Source organism: Emys orbicularis, chromosome 20 (genome assembly GCF_028017835.1).
Source record: "Emys orbicularis isolate rEmyOrb1 chromosome 20, rEmyOrb1.hap1, whole genome shotgun sequence".
NCBI lineage: Eukaryota > Metazoa > Chordata > Testudines > Emydidae > Emys > Emys orbicularis.
The window spans coordinates 21023835-21046487 of NC_088702.1; the positions used below are offsets into that span (position 1 = coordinate 21023835).

Here is a 22653-nt window from a genome sequence, read left to right on the forward strand (position 1 = left end):
GTTAGCCTGTGAGACTCCCTGCCACTGGCTATCAGTGGGGTTCCCATGGGGCACTCAATAGACAGAGGTAGTAGGTGAGGTCTGTGATGTGGGTAAATTTCCCCCTTATTTCATGTCAGTCAGACGAGTTGCTCCCCATTTACAAAGCTTTAAGCCAGAGGTTCTCAACCTTTCCAGACTACTCTACCCCTTCAGTTGCGTACCCCTAAGTTTTCCCCCACTTAAAAACTACTTGCTTACAAAATCAGACATAAAAATACTAAAGTGTCACAGCTACACTATTACTGAGCAATTGCTGACTTTCTCATTTTCCCCATATAATTATAAATGAATTGGAATATGAATGTTGTACTGACATTTCAGTGTCTAGTATATAGAGCAGTATAAGCCAGTAATTGCATGAAATTGTAGTTTGTACTGACTATGCTAGTGCTTTTTATGTAGCCTGTTGTAAAACTAGGCAAATATCTAGATGAGTTGATGTACCCCCTGACAGACCTCTGCGTACCCCCAGGGCACACGTACCCCTGACTGAGAACTTCTGCTCTAAGCCACAAGACCCCAACTTCCTCCCACCACCCAGGAGTTCTGACCTCCACCCCACTCCCAGAGCTGGGGCGAGAAACCAGGAGTCCTGGCTCCCAGCCTGCCCTTCTCTAACCATTAGGCCAGTCTGCAGAACACAGAGGACTCCATGCTAATAAGGCTGTGAGGGGCGCAGTCCCTAACAGAGGCAATAGCCCAGAGGACCCTGCTGCAGGACTGGCAGCACGGCTGTGGGATAGAGAAGCAGCTCGGTGGATCGAGGCTTCCTGTGTTACAATAAGGTGAGAAGGACCCTGCACAATCTCTCGAGTCAGAGAATAGCAGCAGTTCCTGTAACTAGCAGATGAGCACAAGAGATGGGGTGGGGGAAGGGTGGCTTTTTCTTCCTTGTAGCATAAGTTGCACTCACAGCACTCCTGCATGCTAAGAGTCAACAGCACCGATCCTCGCCTAACTGAGTAGGCCTGATCCACTGCCCTGGGGCCAGACTGGAACTGGCCACCCTAGACAGGAAAGGTCCCATGGCCCATTCCCTGTTTCCCTGAGACAGCCAGTCGTCTAGATCACAGCTAGGTGGTATTCTCTGCACAGCTGTATATTTGACCTACTAGGGTGTCCCCTTCTCCACTCCTCCCATGTCTGCTATTCCCCTTGTCCTCCCCTACTGCTCACAGCTCTATCCTGTAGCAGTGAGTTCCACCGGCTATAGCCCAGTTTCTCAGAATATCCAGCCTGGATATTCTGGAAGACAAGAGGGTGCCCAGCGAGGCCCTCTCCAGTGTTACCTTCCTAACCCAATCTGGTATTTCTCCCTTCTCCTCTTCCACTCTCACTTTTTGCCGCCACTGTCATCCCTTCCAACCCCTCTAATGTCTCTTCCCAGGGTACCGTGGAACAAGATATCATGGCACTCCCAACAACCACGGTGGCAAATTCCAGCAAGACCCCAGAGACCATGAAGACCCCTCACCTGGCCTCTGCTGTGTTGCTTTTCATCACCTTCCTGGTGGGTGTGCTGGGGAATGGGCTGTACTTGTGGGTACTGGGGCTGAAGATGAGGAGGACAGTGACCACGTTCTGGTTCCTTCACCTAGTCTCCTGCTACCTCCTCTTCACCCTGCTGATCCCCTTCTTCGCTGTCTACGTCCTCCTGGATTTCCACTGGGTCTTTGGCCTGGCCATGTGCAAGTTTCTCAATGCCTTCATTTCCATGGGCATGTTCTCCTCCGTCTTCCTTCTCACACTCATCAGTCTGGACCGCTACACACTCACTCACCATCCCATTTGGTCCCGGAATCACCGCACCATGCCCCAGGCTTGGAAGCTGGTCATGGGTGTGTGGGTGGCCTCCTTCAGTCTCAGCGCTCCCTACTTCATTTTCCGGGAGACCCATGTGGTTGACAGGGGCAGAATCATCTGCATCAACAATTACGCCCTCTCCACAGACTGGAATGGAGCCGAGATGCAGGACCTGGGCAGATGGGTCCACCTGGCAGTCTTTGTGGTCCGGTTCCTGCTGGGCTTCCTGCTGCCTTTGTGCACCATCGTGGGATGCTATGTCCGCGTGGGGCTGAAGATGAAGGAGAAGAAGCTGGCGTGGGCTGGGAAGCCTTTCAAAGTCATGGTGGCCGCGGTGGTTTCCTTCTTCCTCGGCTGGCTCCCCTACCACCTGTACCACGGCGCGAAGCTCTACAAGAAAGAGGTGCCAGAGTCGGTGACAGGTGCTCTCTTGGTCATTTACACCATCACATCCTGCTTCAATGCCTCCTTCTCCCCCATCCTCTACCTCTTCGTGGGGGAGAAGTTCTGGCAGGTCTTTAGTATGTCTCTCCTCACTCTGGTGAAAGCGGCTTTTGTCGATGATCTCGGCAGCAGTGCCCCCGAGTCTAGTGGAAGACAGGGATCAGAAGTCGAGAATATAAAAGAAGACATGGTCTGAAGGTGCCCAGATTAGGGAGAGTTGAAAAGTTGGCATCCCGTTGTTCCTAAATTCCTGCTGTTTCTTAAACCTGATGTCCCTGGGCTCTAGATTCCCTGCTGTCTCCATAATCCCATACATTCTAGGTCTCTCAAATTTTTCAAAGTCAGTGGGTCATCAATGGCACCAGATTGCTAGCCAGCTCCAGAATCTTGTTGGTTTTAGGTCTCTCAATGTTTTCTATCCTAATTGACTCTCTTGGATTCTGCATCTCTAGCTGGCTCTGGAATCTCATTTATTGTAAGCCATTCAATATGTTCAAACTCAAAGTCTATTGAGTCTAGATCCCTGACTGGATCTGGGACATCACTGGATTCTAGAGTGTTTTCAAACCACATAAAATCCGACAGTTTCCAGATTGTTTGCTAAAACATTCATCTTGGTTCTAGATTTCCAAATATTTTTAATCCATTAGATGTAGTATATTATAGAAGAGTCTGTGTATTACTATAGTGATATCTAGCTCTTCTCTAGTGCTTGTCATCAGTAGATCTCAAAGAACGTTAGTAAGAAGGTCAGTAGCAGTCTTCCAGTTTTTACAAATGGGGAAACTGAAGCAGATAGTCAGGAAGTGACTTGGCCAAGGTCACCGAGCAGGCCAGTGGCAGAACTGGAACAAGCACAGGTCTCCTATATCCCAGCTGAGGTTTCTTTCAATTTCATATCCTTACACACTGAGCTGTCTGGGACTGGGCCTGTTTTTTCGCTATGTGTTTGTAGAATGCCTAGCACAGCAGGTTCCTGGGCAAGGATTGGGGATCCCAGCACTACCGAAATAAAAATTAATAATAATGATTCCCAGGTTTTCCTTGAACTACATCATTTATGTAAGGTTTGTGTGGCAGCTTTGACATAATTTACAAACACCATGTGACCCAATCACTGGGATATTTAGTGTGGGGAGACTCTGGCTTAATTTCAGAGTGGCTGGTAAGGAAAACAAGCCGGTAGAGTAAAGAGCTGCTCCAGAGAAACCACCAGCCCATGAACATTTCAGGGTGGTGAAGAGGTAATGTCTAAGCTAATAATAGTGACGTTGTATGGAATATGGGTGATCATTCATAATATTATGGATATAAAATTGCAATGAAACATACCAGATATGCCATGTAAGGTATCAGTGGAAAAGTTATCATTTGATAAATATGATAATGTTGTTAATGTGTATGCATCCTCTTTGTATCATGAGTTATAAATATATGTGTTATATTGATATCTCAAACCTGTGCTGTGATACCCCCAGACAGATTACATCAGCACTATCCAGCCTGTTGGATGGCCCATCAAGAATTGTCTGACAGCATTGTATTTTGGATAAGATCCAAACCCCCTTTGAGGATCAGAATAACATTTTGTATAGTGAATGGAATTTTAAGTAACTTCTCACTTTACTGGACCTATTTGCTGACTGGGAGACTAAGATTGGAATGCAATAAAGGGGGCTGTGGGATTTCTTTCTTTCTTTCTTTCTTTCTTTCTTTCTTTCTTTCTTTCTTTCTTTCTTTCTTTCTTTCTTTCTTTCTTTTTGGCTTCTTGATAACCAGTGTGGCGGATCTGGAGCACAGCTTGTGACTGGTGGGTGAATCTAACTACAGTGTTAATCACCAGTTTTGGGAGAATCTGCTCTCCTTTTTGCAGCCCACCCTGACCTAGGCTTTTTCAATGTGGGCTGCCCTATGCACCTCTGGTCACAGGTCACAGTAACTGTGAAGATCTCACCTGCCAGCTCCAGCTAAGTTACAAAACCTTGGCCAGCTGATCCAAAAGATGATAAAGTGTTAAAAAGATCCTCCCTGGTCAATTCTCTATCACTGCAATTTTTAAAGCAGGACTGGATGGTATTTCTAACAGGTCTGCTCTAGTTCAACTAGGGATTAATTCAGGGACATTCTGCAGCAGGTCAGACTAGGGGACCACCATGCTGCTTCTGGCCTTGGAATCTATGATTCTATCCAGAGGTCAGGCAGATACTGTTGGGGTGCTGTACCAGTTATCACCTGGACCCACTGGGGTATCTGAGGAAGCCAGGCCTGTGTGGTCCACTGCCCATGGGTGGAGTGCTGTAGGTAAGTTAGACATGCATGTAGCCCCTGTGTTTTAAAAATCTTTTTCCATTGCTACTGTTCAGATGAAACAAGACTGCCAAACCTGACAGATACTGCCTCTCACTGATTCAGAATTCAATAGGATCCCATGGATTCCAGGAATACTGTCCAGTTCTTAACCTCTTGGGTCCCAGGTCTGTCAGTGTTTTGAATGCGATCTGATCTGACAGGCTAGATTTAGACATCATGTTTTCCAAGCCACTTTAAGTTTCAAAAGCCAATTGAATCCTATGCATTCTAGATATTTGGCTGGTTTTGAACCTCTTGGGTTCTAGGTCTGCCAAGATTTTGAAACCCAAAGAGATCCTATGTGGTCTTGAGCATCCTAGTTCCCAACCTCATATATGACATCCTAGACCACATATGACCAGTTTGGGTTTTAAATTTTTTGTCAGAGCAAGAACCCAAGTGTTGCAAGAATCGCTCAAATGTCTAAAACTCCTGGGGTGGTATTGTGTTTTTAAATGTGTGTGTGTGTGTGTGTATACATATACTCATATGTGTATATATATACACACACAAACAATAGTACCGCATTAATTCTAGATATTAGCCTAGTTCTTAAACCTCTTGATTTCTAGGTATGACAATGTCTTGAAACCCAATCAGATCTGACATGGTCTAGTACCTGAAGGATTCCAAGCACATGGAATCATGTACTGACTTGAGACACTTTCCAACAGGCCTGATGTTCACAAAGATTTCAGCTCCTTCTTTTGGAAATTCAGGACTCTTTAATGGTGTTCATTTGGGAACCCCCCCCCCCCCCCAAATAGAAGCATTAGAAATAATCACCAATTATTTTGGAATATTATGTCTGTAAGGCAGTAGGGCATGGAGCGAACAGGCCAAATCCTCAGCCAGTGTAAATCAGTGTAGCTCTCTTGACTTCACTTCAGAGTTCTTGGGCTCTTCTCCTGCAGCTGGGAGATGAGTGGGGTCTAGCAGGTTAGTGTGGTGGGGCAAGGAGCCAGGACTCCTGGGTTCAAACCCCAGCTCTGTGAGGAAATGGTGTTTAGCAGTTACAGTAGACTTTATGACACCAAAACATTTAATGAATTAGTACCAAATTTGCCAAATTGTTTCCCTGAACCACCAAAAACCTGACAATTTCAATATAAAATATTTTGATTTTCTCATTCAAAACAGCTTTGCTTGAAATTCTTTAATTTTTTTTTATTAATTTCAAATATGGAAAAACCAAGCTCAGGAAAAAAAAACATTTTGTTCGGACTAAAATAATCTCCACCCCCTCACACACACCTTTTCGTTAGCTAATAATAATAATAATTTGGGGTCATATCAAATGAGTTGTCCCCCCCCTGCCACCTCGGTTGTTCAGAAAAACCAAAGACCAAGAGAATCGGTTACTGGCACAAGACTTACATGCCATCTGTGGTCCCCATTCCGCCCCCTCGTGGCTGAAGACACTAGGTCAAAGGTGATAACAGGGACGAGAACTCAAACATCTCCATGCTTCATTCAAAAGAGCAGTGGCTGTGTCTCTAAGCCCCCACGTGTCAGTTCAACGTGGGTGTTACTCACACTCAATTTCCAGTGGAAGCCGTACCCACAGAAGTGTGAACTGCTATATAGCACAGGTGCGAACAGCTTGAGGAGCGGACTCACTTTTGCAGTACAACTGCACTGGCCCTCAGTCCCATTGCATAGCTGAGCTCAGGGGCCGTCCAGGCTCGATGTTTCCCAAAGTTCGGCCTGTGATGTTGCAGTCTATATGATTTTATAAAAATATGCTAATAAGTGACTATAATGTAACTGGAATATGCTTTATGCAAAAGGTCTCTTGTAAGGTATCATTACAAAGTTTATAATCTACTGAGTGTGATCATCCTATTTGTATAAATGTACCACTCTTGTATTTGAAACTAGAAATATGAAATATAACTTTGAGGGCCTATTGTAATTATGCAAACTGTGGGCCATTAATGGTGGTTTGTAATCTTGACAACTTCCATTAACCAGGACAATTGACTGCAGATGGCTCTGTTTACCTGTAAGTCTTCCTGTATACATGTGTGCTGGCAAGTGGGTAATGAAGTCTTACAGTGACATATGATCATGTCACCTGAACTGGAATCCATCTTTAACCTGGTGTCTTTCCATTGAGAAGGAGGGGGTGGGAACCCAGAGAGGGACAAAGGATTCCCACCTTATGCAAAAGATATATAAATGGGTGGAACAGAACAAAGGGGGGAGCCATCATGAGGAATCCCCTAGCTACCACCTGAGCTGGAACAAGAGCTGTACCAAGGGAATGAATTGTGCCAGGCCTGGAAGGTGTCCAGTCTGAGGAAAAAACTTACTGAAGCATCCTTAAGGGTGAGATTATCTGTATTCAGTTTGATTAGACATAGATCTGCATGTTTTATTTTATTTTACTTGGTAACGTACTTTGTTCTGTCTGTTACTACTTGGAACCACTTAAATCCTACTTTCTGTATTTAATAAAATCACTTTTTACTTATTAATTAACTCAGAGTATGTATTAATACCTGGGGGAGCAAACAACTGTGAATATCTCTCTATCAGTGTTATAGAGGGCGAACAATTCATGAGTTTATCCCGTATAAGCTTTATACAGGGTAAAATGGATTTATTTGGGTTTAGACCCCATTGGGAGTTGGGCATCTGAGACAAGAGCACTTCTGTTAGCTGCTTTCAGTTTAAGCCTACAGCTGTTAGGGGACGTGATTCAGACCTGGGTCTGGGTTTGCAGCAGGCTAGCGAGTCTGGCTCAAAATAGGAGGGCATTGAAGTCCTAAGCTGACGGGGCAGGAAAGCAGGGACAGAAGTAGTCTGGGCACATCAGGTGGCCACTCCCAGGGGGGTTTCTGTGATCCAACCCGTCACATGGCCTCTTTGCTATTTCCCCTCACTCTGCACCGAGAACATTATAACCATTTGAAAATGTTCAATTAGTGCATGGCAGGAGAGGGGCCTGTATCAAGGGAACCTCTGGACCAAATGACCCCAAATTTGCATCACAAACCCCACCCCCACCTTCATTGCTCAGTGCTGGTTTTCAAGGCAGTTGCCCCCCGCAGGGGGGCGTCAGTGTAGTGTGTGAATATTATCAGCAGCTCATCTTCAGGGGGCTGCATCTCGTGAAGTCCCCAATCAAACGACTGCCCTTGGCTCCCGCAGACTCCAGCAGAGCCCCTGCGGCTTGGTGCCACTTTCCAAGTCGATGCAAGTCTGCCACAGGTTTTCAGAGCAGTGTGAAAAAATTAAGAACGGCTCCTTTTCATGTGGCTTTAACTGAGGGACCCAGACCACAAGCCTCTGAATTTGCCCCTCTCACTCTGCTCCCGGCCTTGCTCAAAGACGGCCAATTTCAAGCCAAGCCGAGTGGGCACGTGGATTTCAGAGCACTTTGATTCATTGGTCCTGACAGGAAAAGGTTTCTCTGCAGGCTGGCTGCAGGAGGGCCATTAGCAGACCTGCAGTGGGAGGACTCGGTCTCCAAGGTAGTTCTGAGCTCAGCGTCTGCAGCACCTGGTTGCAAGTGGCCCTCTGAATCCAACAGCCCTTTCCTCTCTGCACACTCACGTCCAACCCCGGGGCATCAGCCCGGCGACACTCATGCCAGACACCACAGTCACATCTCTGGGGCGTGTGCCTCTTTGAAAGCCCCGTCAAAGCTCTAGTTCCTTTGGACATGCAGCTTCCTCCGAGGGGCAGCAGGTGGCATTGATATTTGCCCAGGGGGTAACGCTGGACCCCCATTTATGTGCATCCCTGGCCCACCATGCCCGACCAGCTTAAGGAGCCCAGCTGGGCAATAGAGGATTATCCAATGGTCCGTCGGGGCCTGTGCCTAGGGGCTCTGGTCAATTGGGGGTCCCTGGAAAAATGGATGCCCCATCCAGGAGGAATTCCCAGAGCCCTGGCAGAAGCACTGGGTGGGCAAGGCGGGGGAAACTCCTGCGCCCCAACACCACTCCCTGACAGAAGCGCCGGGCGGGTTAGGGGAAGCCCCAGGTCCCGGACCCCCGCTGCAGCCCTGGGACTGGAGGGCTTTTGCTCCCTGCCAAAGCCTCAGCATTAGTGGTTAGAGCAGGGGAGGGGTAAAACAGGACATCTGGGTTCTAGCCCCAGATGTGGGAGGGGAGTGGGGGCTAGTTTTAAAGCCATGGCTGTGTCTTAGGTGGTTTCTTTGCTAAGACAGTGTCCGAATGATCATTTCCATTCATGGTTTGCAGCTTCTCCAGCTCAGAGAGCAGGTGGAGGCGGAGCATGTAGAAGACACAGAGTTAACGGGAGTGACCGCAACACACAGGGCAGCACAGACTCACGGACACTTTGCTGGGCAAACACACACCATCCGAGTCTCTCTCTGCGCTGGGTCCTGCGCTGCCCAGGTGAGTCAAGATGATGGGCTGAGGCCATTTGTTGGGTCTGACGGGGAATTTCCTCGCTAGTCCTACCTAGAAGCCACAGACATTTGCTAGTAACAAAATAAACCAATGGGATTCCCTGCCACTGGGTATTAATGGGGTTAACATGGGGACTGAATAGACAGAGGTAGTAGGTTGGATCTGTGACATGGGTGAATTTTTCCTCTCTTGTTTCACGTTAATCAGATGAGGTGTTCCCCATTTATGAAGCTCTAAGCTACAGGACCCCATGTCCCTCCCACAGCCCAACCCCTGCAGCTCGAACCCACTAGATGTGACTCACCTGCCAGAGGAAGGAATAGAACCCAGGAGTCCTGGCTCCCAGTCTCCCATGCTGTGACCATTAGGCCAGTCTGCAGAGCACAGAGGACACCATGCTAACAAGGATGTGGGGGTGCTGGTTGGGGGGAGGCGCAGTCCCTGAGAGAGACAGTAGCTGAGAGGTCCCTGGTGCAGAGCTGCAGCATTGCCATGGGGTAGAGAAGCAGCTCGATGGATTGAGGCTTCCTGTGTTACAATGAGGGTATAGCAGCAATTCCTGTGACAGGCAGATGAGCACAAGAGATGGGATGGGGGTGGGGGTGGGGTGGCTTTTTCTACCTTATAGCAGTGACTTCCACTGGCCACAGCTCCCTCATGCTAGAAGTCAATAGCACCAATCCCCACATCCCTGAGCTAGCCAATCTCTGCCCTGGAGACAGATTGGAGCTGGCGTCTGCTGGGGGGAAAGGCCTCATGTCCCATTCCCCACCCTTCTGAGCCAGCCCATCATCCAGATCATAGCAATGTGGTATTCTCAGCAGAGCTGTGTATTTGAGCTACCAGACTGTCCCCTTCCCCACTGCTCTCACATCTGCTATCCCTCTCTTCATCCTCTGCTGCCTATACCTCTATCCTGTAGCAGTGAGTTGTGGCCCAGTTGCTGAGAATACCCAGCCTGGAGATTCTGAAAGACCAGAGGGTGCTAGGTCCTGTCCAATAGTATGTTCCTAAACCCCTCTGCTATTTCTTTCTTCTTCCTCTTCCACTTTCCCTTTTCCCCTCCTCCGTCATCCCTTCCAAACCCTCTTCTGTCTCTCCCCGGGGCCCCATGGACCAAAGCAACACCACCCTCTCACCAACCATCGGGGCAAATTCCAGCCAGAACTCAGCAGCTGTGAGCACAGCTCACCTGGCCTCTGCAGTGTTGCTCTTCCCCACCTTCCTGGTTGGTGTGGTGGGGAACGGGCTGTACCTATGGGTGCTGGGGCTGAAGATGAGGAGGACAGTGACCACCCCCTGGTTCCTCCACCTGGTCTCCTGTTCCCTCCTCTTCACTCTGCTGATCCCCTTCTTCATCGTCTCCCTCCTCATGGGTCTACACTGGGTCTTCGGCACGGCCATGTGCAAGCTTTTCAACACCTGCATCTCTGTGGGCACATTCTCTGCTGTCTTCCATCTCACCCTCATCAGCCTTGATCGCTACACCCTCATTCACCATCCCATCTGGTCTCGGCATCACCGCACCATTCCCCGAGCTTGGAAGCTGGTTGTGGGTGTGTGGCTGGCCTCCTTTGGTCTCAGCGCTCCCTACCTGGCTTTCCAGGACACCCATGTGGTGGACAAGGGCAGAATCATCTGCATCAATAATTATGCTCTCTCCAGAGACTGGAATGGAGCTGAGACGCAAGACCTGGGAAGACAGGTCCACATGGCTGTCTTCATGGTCCGGTTCCTGCTAGGCTTCCTGCTGCCCTTCTGCACCATCATGGGATGCTATTTCCGCATAGGGCTGAAGATGAAGAAGCTGGCATGGGCTGGGAAGCCCTTCAAAGTCATTGTGACCACGGTGGTTTCCTACTTCCTCAGCTGGCTGCCCTTCCACCTCTACCACGGCTTGAAGCTCTACAAGAAGGAGGTGCCAGAGTTGGTGACGGGTGCCCTCTTGGTCATTTATACCTTCACATCCTGTTTCAATGCCTGCTTCACCCCCATCCTCTATCTCTTCATGGGGGAGAAGTTCTGGCAAGTCTTCAGGACATCCTTCTCACTCTTGTCAAAGCAGCTTTTGTCAATGATCTCGGCAACAGCGTTTCCGAGTATAGTGGAAGACACAGGTCAGAAGTGGAGAATACAAAACAGGTGATGGCCTGAAGGTGCCCAGACTTAGGGAGAGTTGAAAACTTGGCATCCCATTCATTTCTAGATTCCTGATGGTTCTAAATCCTAATGGATTCCAGGTATTTCACTGTTCATAAACCCTGCAGTGTCCCTGGATACTAGATCCCATGCTGTCTCCAGAATTCCATGCATTCAAAGTGACTCAATTTTTTCAAACTCAGTGGGTCATCAATGGAACCAGATCAGTCGCCAGCTCCAGAATCGTGTTTGTTTTAGATCACTCAATGTGTTCTCACCTAATTGACTCGCTTAGATTCTGCATCATTAGCTAGCTCTGGAATCTCATTTATTGTAGGCTTCTTAATGTGTTGAAAATGAAAGTCTATGGGTTCTAGATTCCCAACTGGATCTAGGACATCACCAGATTCTAGAGTGTTTTCAAACCACATAGAATCCAACAGGTCCCAGATGGTTTGCTAGAAGTTTCATCATGGTTCTAGATTTCTAAATGGTTTAAAATCCAATAGGTGTTTTATATTATAGAAGAGTCTGTATTACAATAGTGATATCTAGCTCTTCTCTAGTAGCTTTTCATCAGTCGATCTCAAAGAACTTGAGCAAGGTCAGTAGCAGTCTTCCAGTTTTTACAAATGGGGAAACTGAGACACAGAGTAGGGAAGTGACTTGGCCAAGATCACCCAGTAGAAACTTCGGTCCATCCACTGGCACAACCGGGAACAAACTCATGTCTTCTCTGTCCCAGCCCAGGTCTCTATTTGTTGAATCTCCTTAGATTGAGAGCTCTCTGGGACAGGGACTGTCTTTTTGCTCTATGTTTGTACAGTGCCTAGCACAGTGGGGCTCTGGGTGAGGATTTGCACTCCCAGCGCTACCGAAATAAAAAATAATAATGAATAATCATTCCTGGGTGTTGGGGGTATGCCATCGGGGGTATGCCAGTTACAGTTCTGCTGCCCTTGGTTCACACAACAAGGATAATAACCCTTTTTTAATCCTGCCCCGAAACCAAGGAGACTAGGGATCCAACACCAGCCACAAGTGATCATTTGGGCAAGCAATCCCATCATCATGAGCACCTAGGCAGGATGGGTTTGTCCATGCAAACGAGATCAGCTTCTGAAGTCTTTTTTCACAGCTCACCACTAGATGTCAGAGGAGAGCTCATCCACCCTCTGCTTACACTGGGAAAGTGGCACCAAGCTGCAGGGGCTCTGCTGGAGTCTGCTGGAGGAAAGGGCAGTCGTTTGATTGGGGACTCCACAAGATGCAGCCCCCTGATGATGAGCTGCTGTTAATATTCACAAATTGCACTGACGCCCCCGTGCATGGGGCAACTGCCTTGAAAAATGACATTCTGCAATGGAGGCGGGGGGGTTGTTATGTAAATTTAGGGGTATTTGGTTCCCGTGATACAGACTCCCCCTCTCACCCCTTGCACGTGCTGATTGAAAATTTTCAGATGGTTATAATGTTTTTGGTGCAGAGCGAGGGGAAAAAGCAAAGAGGCCGAATTTCAGGAAACATCGAGCCTGGATGACCCCTGAGCTCAGCTACGCAATGGGACCGAGGGCTGGTGTGGCTGTACTGTAGAAGTGAGTCTACTCCTCAAGTTGTTCACACTTGTGTTTAATAGCAATTCACACCTCTGCGAGGTACGGCTTCCACCAGAAATTGAGGGTGAGTAACACACATGTTGAGCTGACACAAGGGGGCCTAGAGACACAGCCACTGCTCTTTTGATCTAGAAAGGGAGATGTTTGTGTTCTCGTCCCTATTATCACCTTTGACCTGGTGTCTTCAGCCACAACGGGGCTGAATTGGGACCACAGATGGCATGTAAGTCCTGTCCCTTTAACCGATTCTTCGTGTCTCTGGTTCTTCTGAAAAATGGGGGGTTGGGGGGGGCTCTTATTTGGAGATGACCCCAAATGAATTTTTCTAGCAATTTTTTTAGCAAATGAAAAGGGGGGGGGGGTTCAGTCCACACAAAATGTTTTTTTTGTTGTGAGCTTAGATTTTACACATTTTAAATAAAATTGAAGTACACTTCAAGACAAAGCCATTTCGAAAAAGAAAATCAAAATATTTCATTTGAAAATGTCAGATTTTTCGTGATTGAGCGAAACAATTTGGCAAATTTGATACTAATTCACTAAATGTTTTGGTGTTAATAAGTTTGCTCTAACTGCTAGAGACCACTGCCCTCCCAGAGCTGGGGATTCAACCGAGGAGTCCTTGCTCCTAGCCCCCCCCCACTCTACCCTGCTAGACCCCACTCCCCTCCCAGAGGCAGGAGAAGAACCCAAGAACTCTGAAGTGAAGTCAACAGAGCTACACTGATTTACTTTGGCTGAGGATCTGGATTTTTCACTCCATGCCCTACTGCCTTACAGGCTTAATATTCCAAAATAATTGGCGATTATTTGTTATGCTTCTATTTTTGGAGGGTTTCCCAGATGAACACTGTGAAGGGGCACGACTCACCACTGCGGTGCCTCCTGCTGGCTGTCCAGGGAATTAGCGCTGTGCCCTCTTTTGGTGGTGTCTTACCTGCTATCACCTCTGTTCCTGGCCCCACATCACTCCCAGGACCACGGTGTCCTCCTTCAGTGACACTGCCCTCTGGCTGTGCCACACTCTATATCCCCCCATCACACCTAGAACTCAAGAGGTTTCAAAACTAGCCAAATATCTAGAACTCGTGTGGTACTACTCTCTCTCTCTCTCTCTCTCTCTCTCTCTCTCTCTCTCTCTCTCTCTGTGTGTGTGTGTGTGTGTGTGTAAAGGTAGATTGTAATATATACAAAGGGAAGGGTAATAACCTTTATGTATGCAGTAACATAAAAACCCTCCTGGCCAGAGGTGCAGAATCACTTTACCTGTAAGAAGTTAAGAAGCTCAAATAACCTGGTTGGCACCTGACCAAAAGGACCAATAAGGAAAGAAGATACTTTCAAATCTGGGGGGAGGAGAGGTTTTTTTGGGACTCTCTTTGTTTGTTCCCTCTCTGGATGGAGAGAGAGACCAAGCAGGTAAAACATCTCCTGAAAACATACCTGAAATGATACATCTAAAATTACAGAAATTGTAAGTGTTACCTCAGTTCCCCTAAAAACCAACCCAAGGTCACACTTGTATTAGTTTTATTACAAAGTCGATGTTGCATCAGATAGAAAAGAGATGGAGCTTATCCACACACGCACACATTCACCGCATTCATTCCCCCACACACTTACACAGGTGGAGAGTTACTGGAGACAGCATGGAAGCCGAGAAGCCACAGAGTGGTAGATCTGGTGTGTCCGCCTGCGGTCCTGAATCCAGGCTGGTGATCAGGTCAAGGAGCAGCAGCTTGTGTGCATGCCTTCTTCCTTTTTCTGGAACTGAGTGGCTCCTGTCACATACACTGAGTTTTTCTTCTGTGTCCGTCACTGAGAAGCATTCCCAGACCAGTTTCTTTCTTGCATACCAGGTTCTTCTTTTCTTTACAGCACCCCATGATTGTCTTCTCAGAGCAGATTATATCAGGCACCCCTGCTTCTGGGCTCTTTTCTCCTTGCAGTTCCTCTCCACCCAGTCCCACATACACTTCCTTGTTCACACTCCCTTATCTTCCCCACACACTCCCTCGTTCACACGCTCTCTGATTGCGTGATGGGATATTACAAAGCTTGGAAGTTCATACAAGTGGTAACATGAAAAGGTTACAGAGCTTGCAACGGTTACAAAACTTAAAAGGCTATGTTAACAATAACTGAAGTTACAAAGTCTGCAAAAAGGTTGCAGAACTTAATGATACAAGTTACAGATCTTACAATCACATTTGAGCGGAGGCTTTACATAACAGTAAGTAAAGGCAAGGAAATGTGTTAGATTATCTTTTGTTTTACCTTGTGATTTTCCCTATGGTAAGAGGGAGTTTTATTCCTGTTTTTTGTAACTTTGAATCTAAGCCTAGAGGGGAATCCTCTGTGTTTAAATCTTTTATTACCCTGTAAAGTTACCTTCCGTCCTGATTTTTCAGGTGTGATTCTTTACTTCTTCTTTAAATAAAGTTCTTCCTTTAAGAACCTGTTTGATTTTCAGTGTCCTAGGGACAAAGGATCTGGTTGGTACTCACATTATTCTCAAGCCTCCCCAGGAAAGGGGGTGAAAGGGCTTGGGGGAATATTTTGTGGAACAAGGGACTCCAAGTGGCCCTTTTCCTGAATTTTTGTCTAAATCACTTGGTGGTTGCAACAATACCATCCAAGGACAGGGAAAGGATTTGTGCCTTGGGGAAGTTTTAACCTAAGCTGGTAAAAATAAGCTTAGGGAATCTTTCATGTGGGTCCCCACATCTGTACCCCAGAGTTCAGAGTGGGGAGGGAACCCAGATACCCCCCTTCTGGGGGGACCTGTAGCCTACTGTCCAGCCACTCCCTTCAGTGGCAAACTGCAGTTTACGGTCTAGCCACTTCCTTCAGTGGCTCCAGCACTATCTTTGCCCTTGTGTCAGGGGCTCAGTCTGCAGATCCCTGCAGCCTGCCAGGAGCTGCCTTTAGCTCCCTGGGTCGCTGCCTGCAGCACTGCTCTGCCCAGGGGGCAGGAGCGGCGCCAGGGTTTTTGGCACCCTAGGTGGGGTTCCTTCCATGCCCCCGGTCGTTGTCGGCAATTCTGCGGTGGGGGGGTCCTTCCACACTCCCGGTCTTCAGGGCACTTCGGCGGTGGGTCCCGGAGCGAGTGAAGGACCCGCCGCAGAATTGCCGCCGAAGACCTGGAGCGCGGAAGGGCCCCCCGCCACTGAATTGCCACCGAGGGTGGCAAAATGCCGCCCCCCCAAATCCTGGCACCCTAGGCAACCGCCTAGGTCGCCTAAATGGAAGCACCAGCCCTGCCAGGGGGCTTGCTGCCCTCCTCTTGCAAGGCAGCCAGTCCTCCTCCCTTCTCCAGCTCCGGGGAGTGACTCCCACTGCTCTGTTCTGCAGCCTTCCATGTACATGTGATTCCATGTACTTTGCCCTCAAAGCGGAAAATGTTCTCAAATCCAGATATGCTGCCCTGAGGGGTATTGCTTGTAAAAGGCTCTAGGTTCTATAGGTGTTTTTTTAAATGGAGTGGCTTGTAAACTGGGAGTTTCTTGAAGTAGCCAGATATCTAAAATTCACAGGATCCTACTGTTTTTCCCACAAACATATAGGTGTTTGGAGCCCTTGAAGTACTAGACCATGTCAGATCTGATTGGATTTCAAAATACTATCACACCTAGAACTCAAGAGGTTTCAGAACTAGCCAAATATCTAGAACTCATTATACTACTCTCTCTCTGTGTATAGATAGATATAGATTGATATAGATATATACATATATAAACCCAATACTACCCCATCAGTTCTAGATAGTTGAGTAGTTTTTGAACCTCTTGAGATCTAGGTCTGACAAGTTTTAGAAAACCCAAACTGGTCCTATGTCAGCTAGGACATCATATATGATGTTGGAAACTAGGATGTTCTGGCTCACATAAGACCAATTGGGTTTTAAAATCTTGACAGACGTAGAATCCAAAGGTTCAAGAACCAGCCAAATATCTAGAAGTCATAGGATTGTATTGGCTTTTGAAACATACAGGGGGTTTGAAAACATTATGTCTAAATCTAGCCCACATCAGATCAGATCAGATTGCAAAGAGTGACAGAGGTGGGACCCAAGAGGTTAACAATCGGCCAGGATTCCTAGAATCCATGAAATTCTATTGAATTTTGAATCAGCGAGAGGTGGAATCTGTCATGTTTGTCACTCTTGTTTTGTCTGAACAGTAAAACACATATGTCTAATTTACCTACAGCCTCCACCCTGGGCTGGTGGCCTACACAGGCCTGGCTTCCTCAGACACCCCAGACACCTAGGTGACAACTGGTTTACAACACCAACAACATCTGCCTGACTTCTGGATAGATTCAGAGCTTTCAAGGCCAGATGGAGCATGGTAGTCCCCTATCTGAACTGCTGCAGAATACCCTTTAATTAGTCCATGGTTGAACTAGAGCAGATCTCTTAGAAAAACACCCAACCCTGCCTTAAAAATTGCCAGTGATGGAGAATCCACCAGGGAGGTCTTTTAAAGTCTGTATTGTCCATTGGATCTACTAGCCCTGAGCCTTGGCCAATGTTTTGTAACTTGGCTAGAGCTGGCAAGTGGGATCTTCTTGGTTACTTGGACATTACCTCTTCACCATCCTGAAGCATTCACAGGGAGGTGGTTTCTCTGGAGCCGCTCTTTGTCCTGCTGGCTTCTTTTCCGTACTGGCCGCTTTCAAACTAAGCCAGGGTCTCCACACACTAAATCTTCCAGTGACCGGGTCATGTGGTGGTTGCAAAGTATTTCAGAGCCATCACACAAACCTTATGGAATCTAAGTAGTTCACGTAACACCTAGGAATGATTATTATTTTTTATTTTAAGTAGTTCTGGGAGCCCCAGTCCTGGCCCAGGACCTCGCTGTGCTAGATGCTGTACAAACAGATGAAAGAGAGATTCTGTGTGCTAGAGATCTCACAATCTAAGGAGATGCAATGGATAGAGAGCTGGGCAGGGATGCAGGAGACCTGAGTTTGTTCCCGGTTCTGCCACTGGACGGACTGAAGGTTCTACTGGGTGACCTTGGCCAAGTCACGTCCTCACTCTGTGGCTCAGTTTCCCCATTTGTAAAAACTGGAATACTACTACTGACCTCCTTCCTAAAGTTCTTTGAGATCTACTGATGACAAGCACTAGAGAAGAGCTAGATATCTCTACTATAATACTCAGACTCTTCTATGATACACTACACCTAATGCATTAAAAACCATCTGGAAATATAGAACCACAATGAAAGTTTTAGCAAACTATCTGGAACCTGTTGGATTCTATGTGGTTTGAAAACACTCAAGAATTCTGTGATGTCCTAGATCTAGTTGGGAATCTAGAACCCATTGACTTTGAATTTGAACACATTGAGAGGCTTACAAGAAATGAGATTCCAGGGCTATCTAGTGATGCAGAATCCAAGAGATTCAATTAGGTGAGAACACATTGCATGATCTAAAACAAACAAGATTCTGGAGCTGACTACTGATCTGGTTCTATTGATGACCCACTGAGATTGAAAAAAAAAATAGAGACCCAGAACGCATGGGATTCTGGAGAGAGCAGGGAATCTAGAATCCAGGGACACTGCACGGTTTATAAACATTGATATACCTGGAACCCATCAGGATTTAGAACCATATAGGTTCTAGGAACAAAGGGGATGCCAAGTTTTCAACTCTCCCTAAGTTTGGGCACCTTCAGACCATCTCCTGTTTTGTGTTTTCCACTTCTGACCCCTGCCTTCTGTTACATTCGGGGCACTGCTGCCGAGATGGTCAACAAAAGCCGCCTTGACCAGAATGAGAAGAAACGTTGTGAAGACCTGCCAGAACTTCTCCCCAATGATTAGAGGATGGGAGAGAAGGAGGAATTGACACATGACGTGAAGGTGTAAATGATCAAACGGGTGCCTGTCACTGACTCTGGCACCTCCTTCCTGTAGAGCTTCAAGCCGTGGTAGAGTTGGTAGGGCAGCCAGCCAATGAAGAAGGAAACCACCATGGCCAACATTACTTTCAGGGCTTCCCAGCACATGCCCGCTTCTTCTCCTTCATCTTCAGCCGCACGCAGACGTAGCATCCCATAATGGTGCAGAATGTCAGCAGGAAGCCTGCATGAACCAGACCATGAAGACAGCCAGGTGGACCCATCTGCCTGGGTCCTGTGTCTCGGCTCTGGTCCAGTCTCTGGAGATGTTGTAATTATTGATGCAGGTGATCCTGCCCCCTTCCACCATGTGGGTCTCCTGGAAAGCCAGGTAGGGAGCACTGAGAGCGAAGGAGGGCAGCCACACTTTCCAGTCCAGGGCAGGGTGCGGTGATTCCAAAACCAGATGGGATTGTGAATAAGGGTGTCAAAGTCCAGGCTGATGAGCGTGAGAAGTAAGATGGAGATGAACATGTTCAGAGAGAGGCATGTATAGAGGAGTTTGCACATGGCCATGCTGAAGACCCAGTGGAAACCCAGGAGAATGTAGACGGTGAAGAAGGGGATCAGCAGGGTGAAGGTAGCAGGTGACCAGGTAGAGGAACCGCAGCATGGTCACCGGCCTCTTCAGCTTTAGCCCCAACACCCAGAAGTACAGCCTGTTCCCCATCACACCGACCAGGAAGGTGAGGAAGAGCAACACGGCTGCGGTGAGGTGAGAAGTGCTCACAGAAGCTGGGGTCTGGCTGGAATTCTCCCCAGTGGTTGGTTGAATGGTCATGTTGCCTCAATCCATGGTTCCCTGGGGACAGACAGAAGGGGGCAAAATGGAGAATGGAAGACAAAGAAGGGAGAAATACCAGAGGGTTAGGAATGTACCTTTGGAGAGGACCTCTCCGGCACCCTCTGGTCCTCCAGACTATCCAGGCTGGGTATTCTATGATCAACAGAGATATGGCCAGTGGAACTCACTGCTACAAGACAGAGCTATGGGTCACCTCTTGATTTGAGCATTTTGTGCGCAGGATTTTTGTAATATCCTCATCAGCACCCTTGTATGACTCTTTCCTTCCTAAGTGAAAGCAAGTACCCTGGAGTTATAGGGAAATGGATGGAGCCAGTTGGACACATCAGCGATTTATCACTGTGAATTTCAAACCAGGTCTGGTTCCTTTTCAAAAATTTAATATAACTTTTTTGTTGTTAATGGAAAAAGTGGAAACTGGATTTTGTCAGGTTTTGGAACCTGACTCGGGTAAAAGATTTGGAAGTTTCAGTGAATGTTTCAGGGGATGGATAAAAAATGGCAGTTTTGGTAAGAAAAAACATGGGGTTTGAGTCAAATGTTCAGTTTCTATAAACTTTTTTAAGCCCAAATGCTTGGGTTTTGAAAACAGATTTTTGGTAAGGGAAAAGAACCCAATCAGGTTTCAATAACTGTATTGGGGGTTTGATTAAACACCATCAGTTTTGATGAAAACCATTCGGAGGCTTCGTAAAAGTCTTGAGTTTTCAGAAAACAGCTTTTAGCCCAAGCTTCAATTTTTGAAAACTGTTTTTTTGGGGAAAAAACACTGATTTTTCAGTTTTAAAAAATCCGGTTGTCAGGCTGGTTAAAAAAAAAAACAAGTTCAAAGTTTATTAAAAACCAATTCTTTTTAACTGCAAACTCAACAGTTTTGTACATTTTAAGTCAGAGGTTAGAAAAAACTTTCTAACTCTCAAGGGGGAGAAGCTCTGGAATTGGCTTCCGGGATGGTTTTGGGATCCCCATCCCTGGAGGGTTTTAAGAACAGCCGGACAAACACCTGGTGGCTTTTCTGGAAGATGCTCTTGGAAACATGCGGGATTGGGCTCAGTACGGGGGGACTAATTGAGAGCCCCTTGTCTGGGCTGTGCCGGAGACGAGACTGGAACGATCTAGGGGCCCGTCTGGGTTCCAGACGGATGGATTTATGAATTAGCAGCGGCAGGAGGCTGAGAATTCAGAGCAACTTTGCCCTTACGTCAGAGCCGTCTCCACTGGGTTCCCGTCTCGCTGGGGATGAATGCATGTGACATCTGGCCAGCAGATCCCTGGCACAGAGCTGAGCATCACCGGCACACGTGAGGCTCGGCAAGCTGGGGGCAGGCAACGGGATGGGAAACTGCAGTCTGGCTGATGCAGAAAACCTCAAAAGCTGAAGTGGTTTCACAAATGCACACGCCTAACCCAGCAGGAGAAAGTGCCGTGCTTCTGTGCCTGGAAGGGGCTTTCCACCTGGCAGCCTTGGGCCTTTTTAAGGGCTGGGAATCAGGAACACCTGGTTTCTATTCCTGCCTTCGGGGGTGGGGTCTAGTGGCTAGATCAGGGGGGCTGGGAATCAGGACACGTGGGTTATATTCCTGCCTTGGGGGATTGGGTCTAGTGGCTGAAGCTTGAATAGCCAAGCACATAGAAACTGCTCAAGGGTCCTATCTACAACAGCGTCTTGTCTCTAGCAAAGTCCAGCTGCTTCCAAGGAAGGCACAAGGCACCCCCTAGTGGATGAGGATGGAATAATCTCCCTCTGTGGGAAATTCACTGCTAGCCCCTTATGCCTAGGGGTTGGTTCCTGCTCTAAACAAGTGGGTCTAACCCCTTTCCAAGCATCTTGCTCTGAGTTTTAACTCCTGGCTAGAAAGGCTCCGCTTGTCCTCATTACTCATAAGTAAGGCTATGTTTTAGTCACAGGTATTTTTAGTAAAAGTCATGGACAGGTCACGGGCAATAAACAAAAATTCAGGGACTGTGACCTGTCTATGATTTTTACTATATACCCCTAACTAAAACTTGGGGCTGAGGTGCTCGGGGGGGGGCGGTCTGGAGGTGCCACGGGTGCTCAGGGAGTGGCCCGGTACCACCACTGGTGTTGGGAGGGTGGGGGCGGTGGCACACAGCCCAGGACCCCCATGAGTGTTGGGGGGTGGGGTTGGCAGGGCTGGCAGGGTCCCTGCTCTGACCTGTATGTGTGTGCAGCTCCTAGGGAGAGGGGTGGCCGGGGGGCTCCGTACGCTGCTCCCACCACAAGCACTGACTCCGCAGCTCCCATTGGCTGAGACCCGCAGCCAATGGGATCTGCAGGAGCAGCACCTGCAGGCATGGGCAGAACGCTGAGCCCCCTGGCCCCTCAGCCTAGGAGCTGCAAGGACATGCCAGTGGAAGCCAGGGAGGCCACCCACCCAGGTAAACACCGCCCCTCACCCCAACCGCCTGCCCCAGCGCTGAGCCCCTTCCCACACCCAAACTGCTGTTGCTGCTGCCGGCCCAGGGACCGGACTCTGCACTTGTCCTTGTTGAAACTCATGAGATTTCTTTTGGCCCAGTCCTCCAATTTGTCTAGGTCCCTCTGGACCCTCTCCCTGCCCTCCAGTGTATCTGCCTCTCACCCAGTTTAGCGTCATCTGCGAGCTTGCTGAGGGTGTATCCATCCCACCATCCAGATCATTAATGAAGATGTTGAACAAAATCAGCCCCAGGACCGACCCCTGGGGCACTGCGCTCGATACCGGCTGCCAGCTAAACATCGAGCAGCTGATCACGACCTACTGAGCCCAACGATCTAGCCAGCTTTCTATCCACCTTATAGTCCATTCATCCAGCCCATACTTCTTTAATTTGCTTGCAAGAATACTGTGGGAGACCATATCAAAAGATTTCCTAAAGTCAAGATATATCACGTCCACCGCTTTCCCCATATCCACAGAGCAAGTTATGTCAGTAGATCTCAAAGAACTTTGCCAAAGAGGTCAATAGCAGTCTCCTGGATTTTACAAAAGGGGAAACTGAGTCACGCAGTGCAGAAGTGACTTGGTCCAGGGCACTCAGTCTGCCAGTGGCAGAGCCAGGAATAATACCAAGGCCTCCTGAGACCTGGTCCAGGTCTCTATCGATCCTGACTCCTTAGACAGTAAGCTCTCTCATGCAAGATCT

The 22653-nt window shown here is 47.9% G+C and overlaps 1 protein-coding gene and 2 pseudogenes across 1 annotated transcript; 2 read left to right on the forward strand and 1 right to left on the reverse strand.

Annotated features, from left to right (window-relative positions):
- The first annotated feature begins 1435 nt into the window (after positions 1–1435).
- LOC135892751 (probable G-protein coupled receptor 33) lies at positions 1436–2485 on the forward strand. The gene has a single exon (XM_065420549.1). The coding sequence runs from the start codon at positions 1451–1453 to the stop codon at positions 2483–2485; it is 1035 nt and encodes a 344-aa protein (XP_065276621.1). The 5' UTR covers positions 1436–1450.
- A 7652-nt stretch (positions 2486–10137) lies between these two features.
- Positions 10138–11180, forward strand: LOC135892246 (probable G-protein coupled receptor 33; annotated as a pseudogene).
- Positions 11181–18472: 7292 nt separating this feature from the next.
- On the reverse strand, positions 18473–19497 carry LOC135892796 (probable G-protein coupled receptor 33; annotated as a pseudogene).
- Positions 19498–22653: the final 3156 nt, after the last annotated feature.